Source organism: Diceros bicornis, chromosome 20 (assembly GCF_020826845.1).
Source record: "Diceros bicornis minor isolate mBicDic1 chromosome 20, mDicBic1.mat.cur, whole genome shotgun sequence".
Lineage (NCBI taxonomy): Eukaryota > Metazoa > Chordata > Mammalia > Perissodactyla > Rhinocerotidae > Diceros > Diceros bicornis.
The window spans coordinates 46112886-46129071 of record NC_080759.1 but is presented as its reverse complement, the minus strand read 5'-3'; the positions used below and the strand labels follow the sequence as shown (position 1 = coordinate 46129071).

Below are 16186 nucleotides of genomic sequence, written 5' to 3'. Positions count from 1 at the left end.
CCAAAATTTGAAATTTACGCACATTAAGGAGCAGAGAAAATTAGACTCTATAAATGAAATATTCCAGGTGGCCTAAGAGCAGAACACAAATTCCCATAGCTATTGCCATTACACTCTTAAAAAGTAAATATCCAAACAAATAAGTGAGATAATATTTTCCTCTTTTCAAAATTAGTGTCCTAATGCTTCGGTTTCTACTTTCCAGCCTTTATTCAGAGAAATTAAAAACAAAGAGAGAGAAAATAGAGCCATAAGAATAGTATTTCCTGCCTGTGAAATATAGTATGTCCATTTCACTAATTGACATAATTTCTAAGAACATTTTATTCAATTTCACAGCATTTCAATATTTTACAAGTGAAATAATCCACCAGAGTGTATCATAGCTACAACCTAACTTCCTCTCCATGTATTGTGTGCTTCAGTTGGTGAGGGAGATGAGGAGGAATATAAAAGCACTGAGAAGGAGTGGTCAGTGAGAACAGGACCAGAAACCACGTGTTTCCATGAAGCGAAAGTGAAGGAAGTCCTTCAGGATATAGACATGATCAATTTCACCCATATATTCACACAGCTCACAATTTTGTATCTTTTCCATCACAGATCAAAATTTACTTTCTCAGCAAGAGATCCTAGGTGAAAGCCCCTCCCCCACCACATCTTTCAAGAAGTCTCTATCCTTCTTCTTTTACTCATTTCCCTCCATATTATTTATTTATGAGCTGAAAATTTACACATATGCTTATGGTTTGGTTTCTTTTTCATTTAAAGCATGTGTAGTCTCTGGATAGATCTTCTTTTTTTCTTTTATTGGTTTAGACTCTGAGTAGGAGAATAAATTGATGGACAATCAGAAGCAACCTGACCTTTTTTTCTCAAGTGCATGAAAAGCTCCATAAAGTTCAGAGTGTGCATAATCTGAGCAACATACCTACCTTCTCTACCTGTCAGTTACTTAATATAAAGCTGAAATAAAAACAACATCAAATTTTCAAGATTGTATTCAGGGTTAGATAAAATAAATATAAGCTTTTCTTTTGGAAAATAAATGTCCTCTCACCCAACTCTTCATTCATTGTAATTCTCCGATTAGCAATTCTATTTTCTTGATGATACTTCATTACATACTGACATATTTGCAAGTTCAATTCTTACCCTAGAATGTAATTTTGGAGGAGATTGGTGGAGAGCAATTAATTAATTAATTTAAAGCAATTAATTAAGAACAATTAATTAATTAATTTAAATCAATTGAGTTATTTTATGTTTTCTGTTATTACATGTTTGGAACAATTCTTTTCATTTCTAAGTTAATTTATAAGTTATTTTAAATTTTCTTAATATTCTTACAAACATGAGCTTATTCCATTTGTTAAACTCTGACATAATTTATATTCATTGTGTTTACTGTATTTTTAGTACAAAATCTTTTCCTTTTTTTTTGCTAAGGAAGATGAGCCCTGAGCTAATATCCACTGCCACTTCTCCTCTTTTTGCTCTTTTTGTATGTGAGTTGCTGCCACAGCATGGCTACTGACAGATGAGAGGTGTATATCCATGCTCAGGAACCGACCCAGGGCTGCCGAAGTGGAGTGAGCCAAACTTAACCACTAGGCCACCAGGGTTGGCCCCAAAATGCTTTCCATTTTTATACAGGTAATTTCAAACCTGAACTTACCAGAAAGCTCACTTATGGCAAATTTATCTTCTTCAAAAAGAGTTCTCAGTCTCATCTACAGTACTACAGTATATGATGAGTTGATTACCACATTTTGTTTAAGAGTGAACCATCTTGAACTCTTGTAGAATTGTTGGTCCAACATCTATAATTAAATATTTTTCCATAATATTTCTGAGAAATGCTTCCAAAAACCTAGAATGTTGGTCTGCTTTTATCTGGAATTCTGAGATATTTTCTTGATGAGTAAGGTATATACAATGTTTCTGTTTTACTAATCACTTTTTCTCTTTTATTAGGAAATAGGATTTCCATTTATTGTTTCCTCAGACTTTTATTAGGAAACATACTTAAGAAGTTAACATATTTATGATTTTTAGAAGATTTAAATGTGTGGTAGATATCTAGATCATGTCTTCATCAGCAATATTTTCTACCGTTCAATCAGAGTTAGGATTTATCTGCACAGTGCTCCCCGTGCGTGCTCTCTGTGCAATTGGTTGGTGATGTACAATCCATAACAATTTATTTTCTGACTCTCATTCCTTCTAACTGAACTTAGATATTTTCTATCATATAGACATTAAGTAATTAGTGCATAAAGTGTTTGATTATTTTGAAAGATCTCAGAGAAACACAGTTATAGGTTTATTCTACCAAAGGGAAAAAAATCCAAATTGATAGTGGGTATTTATAACTAATTACCAGCAGAATTTTTTGATAATGCCCATTAATAAGGATTCACTTTTGGCAGAAACTAATTAGGAACAATTTTGTATTTCTTTTATAAAATAAATTTATCCACTTGTTCAAATGTGTCTTCCATAGTCTATACTTCCAGAGTTTTTTATTAGGAAAAAAAAAGCAGTGTCACGAATTTACACAAATAATGTAGTCTTCTATTATGTAAATGAGCTAGCCCTAAGTAAACATTTAAATTAAAAAGAAAGTTCTATGGAACACAATGTATCTTCTTTAAATTAATCAATGATTTTGCTTTATAATATAGTCTCAAATGGAATCATAAATTTATTTGATGCCAACTTTTGTTAGTTAAACGAGCTTGATCTTTGACATGGTGTAAAATCTCTACTGATCTAGTTAACTTTTTTCATAGAATGTTGTATCGTTAATAATTGGATGTGATGTGGGCATCACATCTAGTGATGTGTGAGCAGAGGCTGGTGTTAGGTAATAAAATGTTTTCTTTTACATGTTATGTTTCCTAAGTTTACTTCTAAAAAAAAGGGGGGGAGGGGGAATTTAAAATGAATAAGATAGAAAGCATTCCTCTCATTCATTTTTCAAAGTTTCTAGGTGTAGGCACATCTCAATTATTTTGAATTCACTCGATTTTGGGAACTGACTTCAAATTTCATGCCTGCATGATTTTCTTTTTAATATTTTTTTCATGCAAGGTGCTTAAAAGATATTTTTCAGAACAGGAAAATACATTAACTCAGAGAAATATATTGTTGAAGTTTATATTGATACCTAAATCGACCTGAACTCTGCTGTTATATGTGGTTTAAACCTCTGCTTTCATAAAAGACCAGTCTTTTTGCCATAGCCACATGCTGTTATGTTTAGATGCACAGCATTCATAATAGAAATGTCTGTAATTCTAAAAGCAATTGTCACAGAAAGAGGAACTGTCGTACAGCTGGGGAATACAAATACGATTCAGAAAACCTGTTCCACAAATTATTGTTTCAATAGAGTTTCTTATTCCACCTCTGCATCAAAACACACAAAGGTTTTCCAAAAATGTTACAAACATAAGGTTAAATGAGCCAAAGATTGCAAAAAATAGAAACATTCAGACCATTTGCTGCATAATGGGTTAATCAGACAAATTGACCACACAGATTGGCAATGATTTGTTTAATTAGAGGTGCAATAAATAATATTTAAAAATGAGTTTTTATCTGCTCAATAAAAAGTTTAAATTAATTTTGGTGAAGGAAACAAATGTTCAAGTAACATAAGAATCCAACTATCTTATAGCGACATCTAAAATCATACAATATTATAGACAGCAATGATGCTAAATAGGAAGATAATTTTTAAATGATAAAAAGAAGTAATCACATAACTAAATCAATATACATTAGAATTTAGAAGTGCTAAGTCTAGTGATTACTTTCTGCAAACAGTAATAGTTATATGAAGAAGAGAGAAATACAATTTAAATGGTTAACGGGACCCACGAAAGAAAAAATAGTTTGTCACAAATTTAGCCCTCTCTAAAAATGGAGTGGTTTTTCATGTGAGGAGAATAAAGTAGTCCATATTAAAGGAATTTGAGACTTATCTAGTCATATACTCATAGAATCTCAGGTTTGGAAGAGCCCCCAAATTCTGACAATTGTTCATTTTAGAGATGAAGAAAGCACTTGTCAACATCACATAAATAATTTCTTAGAAATCCTACAGAGTTTAACAGGTAGTCAATGTAGAGGATAAAACAGAGGGACCCAGGCTAGCAATGTCACGTTGAGAGGGGAGCATGGCCTAGAGATAATGCCCGAATGAACTTTCATATGGGCAAGAAGTGGACAATATTAGAGGCCGACGGAAAAAGTCAAAGTCACAGGCCAAGAGGAAGACAGTTCAATCCAGTAAACTGAAACCAGCATTTTGGATTTGGGAGCAGATGCTGACATCAATAGGAGAAGCATCAATCTATCCAAGACCAACGGCTGAGTATCATTTGCTTAGATTTTCAGAGATTTCACCTACAAGGTGGTTTGCAGACTAGCAAACTTGCACTGTTCCTCATTCAAGATCACACTTTATCCTTGAAGTTGTGAAATTACCTTGAAGTACAAATTAATTTTTATTTATTTATACAAATTCCAAAAAAGAAATAAATTATCCAAAAAGAAAACATCTAAAAACGGCTGATGCAATCATTCGCTTATATTTGGATTTTTAATTCTTTATATCACATTTCAAATGATCGAGTTTTGAATCTTTTGAATAACCTATAAACCAAAGAAACAAAGATTCACTGAGGGGAATTACCAGCTTACTAAACGTTATTATTTATAGATGAGACAATTAATATCTAAGAAAGGTAACATTTATTTCTAGATATTTTAATTTACTAATGTGATAGTAAATGGTATAGTGTTTGTCTCATCTTCCAGTTTTTTGTTATATAAAGAAATACGAGAAATACATCTATATAGACTTTATATTTAGCAGAAGTGTTCCTTCATTCACAAATTCTGTTAGTGTATAGTAGTATTATCACTATTACTATTATTAATGGATGTTGAACTTTATCAAAAGCTTTGGCTTCAACTATAAAAATAAATTTTAATTTTTCTCCTTTTCATTTTACAGTATTATTTTTTCTGGATTATCTTTGACAATATTTCATTTATGATATTTCTATCTTTGCTCATGAGAGAGAATATCTATAATTCAAATTATATCCTTCTCAGGTCTTGATATTATAGTTATGTTGTCATCATAAAATGAGTAGAAAATGGATTCCCCCTTTCTTCCTCTTTCATACAATATATTTTCATTATCATTCCATTGAAATATTTTTAATTTTTATTACTTCATTGATATAACTTATTTAGAAGTGCCTTTCGTTATTTCCATTGGATATTTTTAGCAATATTTTTGAATTAGTATCTAGTTTTATGTTGTTGTAATAAAGAAAAATAATGAAGCCAATCCTTTGCAAATTATTAAAACTTGCTTTGTGGCCCCACATATAGTAAATTTCTGGTCAATGTTTTTTGTAAATTTTGAAAGAATGCATGATCTGATGTTGTTCAATGCAGTATTCTATATTTGTTAAATAGTAAAGTTTGTTAATTGTGGTATTCAATTCTCTGTATCCTTACTAAAATTTTATGTGATTATTCTATCCTCAGTTCTGGCAAAATCATACTAAAACTCTCAATACAATAATAGCCTTGTCTATTTTTCTTCATATTTCTATCAATTTTTGCTTTGTTCATTTTGAGGCAATGTTGATAAGTACATAAAAATTTAAAATTGTTATTTCTACCTGCTACACTGTTTCTATCACAACGAATGTGCCTCTTTATATCTAGTAATATTTCCTTTGATAAAGTGTGTGTGTGTGCATGTGGGTGTGTTTGTGTGTGTTTGTGTGTGTGTGTGTAGTTGGGTGAGTATGTATATAGCAATTATTCAAGTAAATGTTTGGTATAATTTTCCATACTTTTTCTTTCAGATTTTTTTTCTTTACTATATTTATTATGCATCTCTCATAAACAACATTTAATTGACTTTTTTTCTTATCTATTTTGACAATAGGAATCTTTTAATTTCAGTGTTTAAATGATTTTATTTTGACATTAATACTGACATATGCTTCTTTAAATTTACATAATTTTATTTGCTTTTTATTTTCCCTGTGTTCTATATTTATTTGATTTATTTCTTGATTTTTTAAAAAAAATTATCATGACTTCTACTTAGCTTTAGAATTTTATATACTAAAATTTTCAAATTTTACATTGCCTATTTTGTGTTAAAAGACAAACTATATCTCAACAGCACATACGGAAATTTATCATTCAAACTTTGAGCTTTACAAACTTCACAGAACTTTCTTATTTTGGATTATTTTAGAACTAGTAAATTTGTTTTAAACTTCATGTTTTATTAGGATTATATTTTAGTTTTGAAATGTGCCCTTCTAGCATCCTTGAAGACAAGTGTTGTATGAAAAGCTTTTTAAGTTTCCTTTACGTTTGTATTGTAAAACACAATACAGCAGGATAAAATTCTATACAATGATTTTGTAAGTGCGTGAATTAGTTTAAAAAGAAAAAATATTTTAATAAACACAATTAAGCTCAAGAAATAGATCTTTAAACATTGCCTTCTTTAGGATTAAGTATTTTTAATTCCAATTTCTATTAGCTTGTTAGTTACATGGTCTTTTAGTATTTTTATTACTTAAACTAGAAATTACAGCATGCATTCTTCACACATAAAATAGATTATAAATTAGTAGTTTATCAATTTCCCTAAAATTTAATGAATTTAGAATATTTTTCCTTACTTGTGATCTCTAGTTGCCAAATATACTATGTATATTTTAATCACTGGAAAATGTTCCTTTGATTTCTATTCAGTCATCACTAATTTAATTTTAATAATATATTTACTAATTGCTTTGGTCTTTAAGGGTTTTCGCCCCTCCAAGCTGCCAATATGGTTATTTTGTTTCTTCACCCAATAAATCTTTACTGTGTGGCTTATGGTAGGGAATTTTCACATTTTTGCTTTGTCTAAATATGAGTTTTACTTGTCTTTATTTTTGAGGAATATTTTTGGTAGAAAGAGAATTCATGGTTGTCAGTTATTATCTTGAGGCTCTTGGGAATTACCTTTCCATCTTTTTCTGGCTTTTTTTCCCCCAATAAAAATCAGCTTTAGTATTGTCCTTTTAAAGGCATTGATCTTTTTAAAAATGTTCATTTGGCTTTATTTTTAATTAAACTTTCTATATTTTGATAATTATAGATTCATATGCAGTTGTAAGAGAGACAGAGAGATGCTGTGTGCCTTTACCCAGTTTCCTCCACTGGTAACATCTTGCAAAACTATAGTATGATATCACAACCGGGATATTGGCATTGATGCAATCAAGATACAGAACATTTTCTTCTGCATAAGAAGCCCTTTATAGCCATACACACTTCCCGGTCCCCCAACCCCCTCCTTAACCTCTGACATCATACATTGCGAAACTTTTGGGGTATTAGTTTTTTTTTTTTCACTCAGCAAAATTCTCTGGTGTTTCATCCAGGTTTTTGCATCTGTCTATATTTTATTCCCTTTTATTGCTGAGTAGTATTCCATGATATGAATTCACTTCAGTTTAACCACTCACCCATTGAAAGATATCTGAGTTGTTTCCAGTTCGGGTTTGTTATGAATAAAACTGATATAAACAATTGTGTAAAGTTTGTTTGTGTGAACATAAATCTTCATACCTCTCAGAAAAATATCCCAAAGTGCCATTTCTGGACTATAGGGTCATTGGAAGTTTAGTTTTTTTAAGAAACTGCAAAAATGTATTTCAGAGTAGTTGTACCATTTTAGACTTCCACCAGTAATGTATCAATGACTGATTTCTCTGCATCTCCCTGGGATTCTGTGTCACTATTTTTTAATTTTCCTCCACATATCTGACAGGTGTGTAATGATATCTCATTTAGTTTTAGTTTTCGTTTGCCTAATCACTAGTGACGCTGAACATCTTTTCATGTGCTTGTTTTATATTTGCAAATCCTCTTCAGTGAAATGTCTGCTCATGTCTTACACCCATTTTTAAATTGTATTTCTTTTTAACATTGAGTTTTGAGTATACTTTTTATATTCTAGATATTAATCCTTTATTGGATATATGGTTTGCAAATATCTTCTCCTACACTGTCTTGTCTTCTTATCCTCTTAACAAAGTCTTTCACAAAGCAAAAATTTTTAATTTTGATCAAGTCTAATTTATCAATGTTTTTCATTTATAGAGCATGCTTTTGGTGTCAAGACTAAGAACTCTGTCTAACACTAGATCCATCTTATTTTTCTAAAAGTATTATGTCTTTTTTCTGTTGCTGTTTTGATTTTATGATTTTATTTCTGAAATTTTATTTCAATGCATCTAGGTGAAATTATCTTTGTAGTCATTCTCTTAGTTTTTTGTTTTTGTTTCTCTCTATGCTTCTTAAATCGTTGACTTGATGCTTCCCATCAGTATGGAAAAATTTTCAGCCATGATCTCCTCAAATATTACTTCTGCACAATTCTATTACATAATATTCCTCTGGGAATTTAATAATTTGTGTTAGAACTGCATGTTCTATGTCTTATATGTTCCATACGTCTTTCATATTCTTATTTATACTTTCTATCTGTCTTTCCATGCTTCAACAGGAATATTTTATTCTGACTTATTTTCCAATTCATTTATTTTCTCTTCAGCTATGTCTAATCTGATGTCATTACTAAGAATTGAGACCCTATATTCAGTGCCTATATGTATATATATATAATATATATATAATATATATATATATAAATATATATTTTGTGTGTGTGAGGAAGATTGTCCCTGAGCTAATATCCATGCCAATCTTCCTCTATTTCATATGTGGGATGCCGCCACAGCATGGCTTGATGAGCAGTATGTAGGTCTGCTCCTGGGATCCCAACCCACGAACCCCAGGCTGATGAAGTGGAGTGTACAAAATTAACCACTATGCAGTGGCTATATTTTTTAAAATCTAAACTTTCCATGTGAATATTTAACATTTTTCTCATCAATTGTACTTTTATAACGCATGTTAAGAAAATTTTACGATGTGTGCATTCATTTCTGACTAAATTGAAATGGGTTTGGTATGTAAATCATTATATATCTCAACCATAAAATTCTTTGCTGCTTTTAAAATGCTCATATAAAAAAACATTTAAGCACCTGAAGTGATATCTTAATATATTGTTAAAAGAATAAAACATAGAATCTGTAAATACTTTCAAATAAAATTTTCTTACATTTTGTCCTCATTCATATTCTCTAATTTTCTTGTAGACAATAAACTTGAGAAAACTTTATGTAAAAAAGAGTCCTCCATTTATAAATATGTAAATATCTCCCCCGAGGGTATTAAAAACACGTAAGTAATGATTACTTTAGCAAGCCACTATTACTTGTGGGTCATACACAAATACACAAAGCAATGTTTCTCAGGACTATAATTTCATCACAAACTTCAAAATGATTTCAAGTAATTAGGGATGACATATCCATTCTGGTTTACCAAAGACAGTAAGACACATTATCTGGCTCAGCTAGACCTAGACCCTTTCTACCTCTCTAGATTCATCTGTGGCAAACAGACTTTAAGGTGCCCTTCAGGGAATGCACGCCTCTGTGTAATCCCTTCCCCTTAAGTCTGGGTGTGATTTATCCCGCTTCTGACCAACAAAATATAGCAAAATTGTTGATGTATCACTCACCTGATTACATTACCTTATATAAGACTGTCCAGAGAGGCTCTCAGAGTCTTACCAGAGAGACTTTCCTTACTTGTTTGACGAAGTAAGTGGCCATACTGGGGAAGCTCATATGGCAAGAGACTGTGGGTGGCATCTCAAAACTCTGGGGAACATTGAAGAGCTGGGGAGAATCCTAAAGCTCTCAGGTCTACAGATGAAAGTAACTGAATGCTACCAACCCCCATGTGGGCTTCAAAGAGATCCCCAAGCCTCAGGTAAGAACACAATCCTGAATAATACCTTGATTACAGTGTTGTGAGACCCCTGCAAAGACCTTGCTCAGCCATGAGCAGAAATCTGACTCACAGAAACTGTGAGATGATAAAAAAAAAATGTGTGTTGTTTTAAGCTTCTAAGTTTGTGTAACTCGTTATACAGCAGATAAGACAAATGCATATCCCCTTCCACTATCCCAGAGGCTTTATGGGCCTCGGCCACACTGGCCTTTTTTCAAAATTGTCATGCTCCTTTAACCAGCTGCCATGCTACATCAGACTCATGTCCCACATTCAAGGTTTTCTCTCCATCCTTCACTCTCTCCACCTCCTTAATATACACACACTTTTCCCCATGTTAAAACCTAAAATCGTCTTTTAGTACCAATATCACTCAATGGGCACTCATATGTCACTCCCTCAGACCCTCCAAAATAGACCAGGCCAGTCTCTCTTCCCCACTCTAGTCTCTAAGCTTCATTAGGACAGGAAAGTTCACTGTTTCCTCCTCATTTAATACAGGGCTGTACACAAAGTATGCAATATAATTTTATTGTTATGATGAATGTGTTCATGAATGAGTTCATTTTTTGAATTATATTTGGGATCTGGAGAAAATCTATTTTCTATGATTCTCGAAAAAAATCTATTTCGTACTTAAAACTTTTTAAAATTGTTTTCACTGAGCACAAAAATGACACTGGGGGATTTTGAGGATTATACAAAGAATAATAGAAATAGAGCTGCTTGTTTTGTATCCATTCAAATGATAGGAAGGAAACAATTAACTTACCTGGCCAGGCTTAGAATTTTCACAGACAACAATATCATATTCCCTGGCAAGTTCAGGTGGATTGTCATTGACATCCAGAACTCTAATACCCACTGTGACATGGCTCAGCAAACCAGGATTGTCTGCAAAACACACAGGGATGTATTTAGTATTTCCATGCACACTTCGGAGGCTTGCTTTAAAACAAATCTCCTTAAGACTGTAGCTTGTCACTAGCCGCATATGCTGCAGCCGGACTTTTGGCAAAAGACAACTTAATGAAGGCACTCTTTGCTAGAACTCATTAACTTACAGAAAAATGAAAAATGAACACCAAGGCATGACATAAATGCTAAAATGATATTTTGTCATATCAAGGAAATTACATGTTATTCAGGAACTAGAGTGGGAGAAAGTTGTCAGAATTCGTTGTACGCTGTCAGAGTCTAAGGGATGAACAATTGCCTTCATCATTAATCTAAGAAAAGCAGTTGGTAAAAAAAAAAAAAATCACATAATATTTTAAAAGTTCAAGGTTTAAAATCCAAATAAACTTGGAGAAAATAGAAAGGAAAGTTCTTTACACAAAGGATCATTTTCCTCTTATAAGAGAATATATGGAATGTGTGATGTTAAGTCACACTGGGGAAGAATACAAGATAATTTAAATCAGAACTTAGCATGAATTCATATATACGTCTGGTGGATATCAAAATACTATAGTTAACACTTTAACATATGTTTTAAATGTAGTCTTCCCATTTTTCAGTCAGTCTATTAATTCTGAGAAAAAGAAAAAGGCAAATGTTTGGTTTATTTTGCCTGTCAAAGCTGTAAATGCAGAATTCGTAATGGGAAAATTAAATCTCTGTTCTTATTGCTGATGTTTCTGTCATTATCCGAAAAAACCCAAAATTAAAATTATAACAACAGCTAATACATTCAAAAAAAACACTAGCAAAATAATATATAAAATTGAGACAAATTTATCAAAGCAGAACATGAGAAAGCAAAAACTAGCCATATTCCTAATGAAAAAGAGAGTATAAATACATATACAGAAGATATTAAAAATAGTAGAAAATGGATGGGTTAAAAAGGGCCAAATTTGGCTCTAAAAGGAATAGAAAATCAGAGTAGTACTCCAATAAATAAGAAAATCAATTTTTAGGTAAAAAATAATTTTTCCAAAGAGAAAACAATCAGGCCTAGTTGATTTTACCTAAAGTTAAAGACATAAGTAATTTTAGTCTTATACATCTTTTTCCCAGAAAATAGAGGAAGAAGGAAATACTCTTAAACTTTTTTCTGTGACCTGAAAACTTTGATATCAATACCAGATGCTCCCACTCATAAGGGATATTAGGTGTCAATAGCCTAAACAAAACAATAGCAAACCTACTCCACTGGTGTATAAGAAGAAAATCCATCTTTATCAATTTAGTTCTAGGAATTCTTTTTTAATTCAGCATTAAAGGAAAGAATGAGAGAAGGAGGGAAGGAAATAAGGAAGGAAGGGAGGGGGGAAGAAAGGAAGAAAAAAGGTAGATATGAAGGAAGAAATGAAGGGAAGACATTTTTTTAAAAAGCATAAAAATTATCCACAAACAACGAATCAAAAGAGGGACAAATAAAGCACATAGATATCATTTCAACATATATAGAAAAAACAAAAAATAAAATGCAATATCCATACATTCTAAACAATGCAAGATAAAAAGAAACAAAAAAAACTCTTAGCAAACTAGAAATAGAAATGTGCCCTCTCAAGCTGATTAAGATGCATTAAACAAACAACAACAAAAAACTACAATATGGGGCCGGCCTGGTGGCATAGTGGTTAAGTTCATGTGCTCCGCTTTGGCGGCCCAGGGTTTGCAGATTTGGATCCTGGGCACAGACCTAGGTACCACACATAAAGCTATGCTTTGGCAGTGTCCCACATAAAGTAGAGGAACGTGGGCACGGATATTAATTCAGGGCCGATCTTCCTCAGCCAAAAGAGGAGGATTGGCAACGGATGTTTTCCTCACCAAAAAACAAAAAAAAACCCCAAAAAAACTATAACATATATTATTCTTAATGGTGAAAAACTAACAAAAGTTAAGAAACAAAGCTATAAGGTACCTAGAAATAAATCGAACAAAGTATCTGAAAGACCTATATGCATAACACTTTTTTGAACTTCATGAAAGATCTAAAGAAATTAAGAGCTATATTATGTACATGGTTGGAAGACAAAATATCATGAATAAAGCCAGCCTCTCCAAACTGATGTGTATATTCAGTGTAAGTGTAATCTAATACAAATCCAGTGAGAATTGTTCATAGAAATTGAAAGCTGATTCTAAGATTTATGAGTACTAAGATTATTCAGACTTGTATGAGGAAGCACAATAAAGGATATTTTCTCTACCATTTATCAAGGCTTATTATACAGTATTAGAAATTAAGACACTGTAACAGTGTCAAAGGGATAGACAAACAGAGATAGAAAATAGAACCCAGCAACAGATCCACTATGTAGAGAAATTTAATGTGTGGTAATGATGTTACTGCAGATCAGTGGGGAAAGTACCAATTTATCAAAAATGGTTTTAGTAAAACTTGTTACCCACATCATCATCATCATTATAAAATGGACCACACATGACACTGTATATAAAATGTACAAAAGTACATTTTAAATAATTAAGGGCTTAAATGTACAAGGCAAAACTATACATACTTTAGACAGAAATATTATCATATAATCTATTAAGGTACATAAAAGATTTTGAAACACAAAATGCACTAATGGTAAAGAAAGCATTGATAAATTTGATTACATTAAAATTTGATGTTTTTTAAGTTCCTCCAAGTGCACCACAAAAAGGAAAAAATGTCACAAAATGCATGAAGATATTTGTAGCACAAATAACTGATAAAAGATCTGCATCTCTAATATACAATGAAAGGTATTGAAGCAATAAGAAAGAAGATGCAGCGCAATATAAAAATGGTAAAATTAATGACAAACATTTAACAGAAGAGGTAATGTAAATGGCAAATAAACATATGAAAATTTTTCAATATTGGTAGTATTTAAAGAAATGCAGGTTAAACAAAATAAGTTACCATTTAATACCAATGAGAGTGACACACTATTAAGAAGTTTGACCAGATTCCTCAAGTGCTGGGTTGGATATAGACCAGTGGGGAAGCCTATAAATTAAAGCAACCCACATGTAATACCTTGAACGGTTGTATATTCTCATGCCCAAGATTCAGCAGTTTCCCTGGCTTACATCTGCAGGAAAACTCTTGAACACGTACGCCACTCTCACAATTAACAGGAACAACAAAAGCAGGAAAATATAAATTGTTCAACAGCTAAATAAATACAATAACTGTGGTGTATTGATATCATAGAGAAGATAAATGAATAACAGCATAGCCACAATGTGGCTCAATCTTAGAAACAAAATGCTGATGAAAATTTTTCTTTAGAAATGTCTCAAGAGACTGCATCCACGCATGGTAAAATTTAGTAAAGCTGAAAAACAAACAACAGGCAAAACTAAATAATTTATTGTAAAATTAAGTAACATATTGTTTAGGATAATGTTCTTAGTAACACTAATTCTTAAATACAGCCATGTGTTAAAATTTCTTAATTATTATGCTTTGCAATATCTTCTTTGTAGATTTTGAATACTACCTTAAACACATAGAAAAAAGTTACAAAAACAACTTGAAAGTAATATATTCTGTCAATAGCTTCAGATATAATAATTAATATTGGCATTAATTAATATTTTTGTCTTTGTACGATGAATGATAATGTGATACTTATATTTAATACCAATTTTATATTATATAGATAAAATAAATATATTCATTAAATTAAAATTACTGACTTAAGCATTGCTTATTTATAGTGACTCCTCTTTATGAAAACAAGGCACTACTACAACTTTTCTGGAAGCTAATATCGATCATTACTTGATCCTTTTATAATATTTTAAAAGTAAAATATTTAATCTAAGAATATTTAATCTGAGTTCTCATTTTCTAAATTATAAAATTGAAATTGGCACAGTTTAAATGACTTATCTTGGCAAAGCCAGGGTTCTAATCTCCTTCTCATGCCTTACTACTGCTACTACATAAATATCTCTCTTTCACTGTAGATATTGTATATGATTTTTTTATGTATTCCTATATTTCTCAACCAAATATTTGCTCACCTTTTAAGAGAAGACAAAAGTAATTTGTTCTAGAAATCTGAGGCAAGTATAATTTTATTAGCTCTAATCATTGGTATCAGTAGCCTTAATTGTGCCCGAGTAGATAGTTCTCTGCTCCTTTTCTGAGCAGGCAGGGTCAGAAGCAATCTTCGTTTAGTCAGAAATAGTGTTTCGTAGGAGAAGACTGTGGAAAGACTGCATTTTGAGGAAGCACTAGAATAAAAGTATGACTAAGCATTTGACTGTTTTCAGTCATCACTTTCTTACAGTCCCACCTCTGTTCTGCTCTTGCTGAGCCTCTGAAACTGGTGTGTCCTCGCACTCATTCCATACTTGGGCACAGGAGACTAAATCCTTCTAGATGGAAATAGACTCTTTCCATGTTGATCCAATATTATCTTATATTTCTAATGTAGAATTAATATTCCATCACTTAATGATTAAAAGGACAGAGTTTGGGATCAGACAAATGCCAATTTGTCTGTAGACTTACTACCATTATGTGTTCCTTGGGGAAGCTGAACTGAATCTAACCTCATTGTGGATGCAACTAACGATCTGTATGACATGCACTGTGGGAGACAACCACAGGCGGCGCTGATAAAAAGATGTCAGAGTAAGCTTAATGCCATTGCTGATGCAAACTGAATAACTGTTGTGTATTTACTAAAAGTAGGATGATGTATAAAAACCATAGCTTTAATTCTTGACAATTAGAGCTGAAAACCCACTAGAGCTTTGTAGCCACTTGTGGCCTACCTGCATACATTCTGGTATTTTCTGCTCAATAGTAAAATTAGCTAATTCTATATTAGTGAATTGGAAAGTTTCTTGGGTTTCTATTTCTTATTTCCCGCAGTCCTTGGGTTATAATTTTTATCCTTAAATGTTAATCACTTTACCTATAAAATGTGAACATATTCATGTGTGTTAGAAGCATTTTGCTGTGGCAAAAGTTGGACAATGCCTGTGAAGTTCCTAATGATTTCTTTTACTGTTATTATTTTCATTTTCATTTCTAGAAATCAGTTTTAAGTCTTTATGATGGCAGAGTAAATAAAATACATCAGAACCAGACAAATTTAAATATGAATCTCCTTTCTAGCACTCTTCAGGAACATAAACTTCGGAGTTATTTATTATTTCTATACCTTAATTATTTAATCTGTAAACTGGAATACGAGTTATTTGACTTGCCAAACTGTGTTTTTGAGAAACAATTAAGGAAGCT

At 31.8% G+C, this 16186-nt stretch overlaps 1 protein-coding gene across 2 annotated transcripts in view; it reads right to left on the bottom strand.

The window, feature by feature from the left end:
* CDH18 (cadherin 18) overlaps window positions 1-16186 on the bottom strand; it is a 305318-nt gene that overhangs the window by 31959 nt on the left and 257173 nt on the right. For both annotated transcript variants that reach the window (XM_058564305.1, XM_058564306.1), the window contains exon 8: window positions 10748-10869. In XM_058564305.1, the coding sequence (XP_058420288.1) occupies window positions 10748-10869 (122 nt within the window). The remainder of the gene's footprint in view (window positions 1-10747; window positions 10870-16186) is intronic.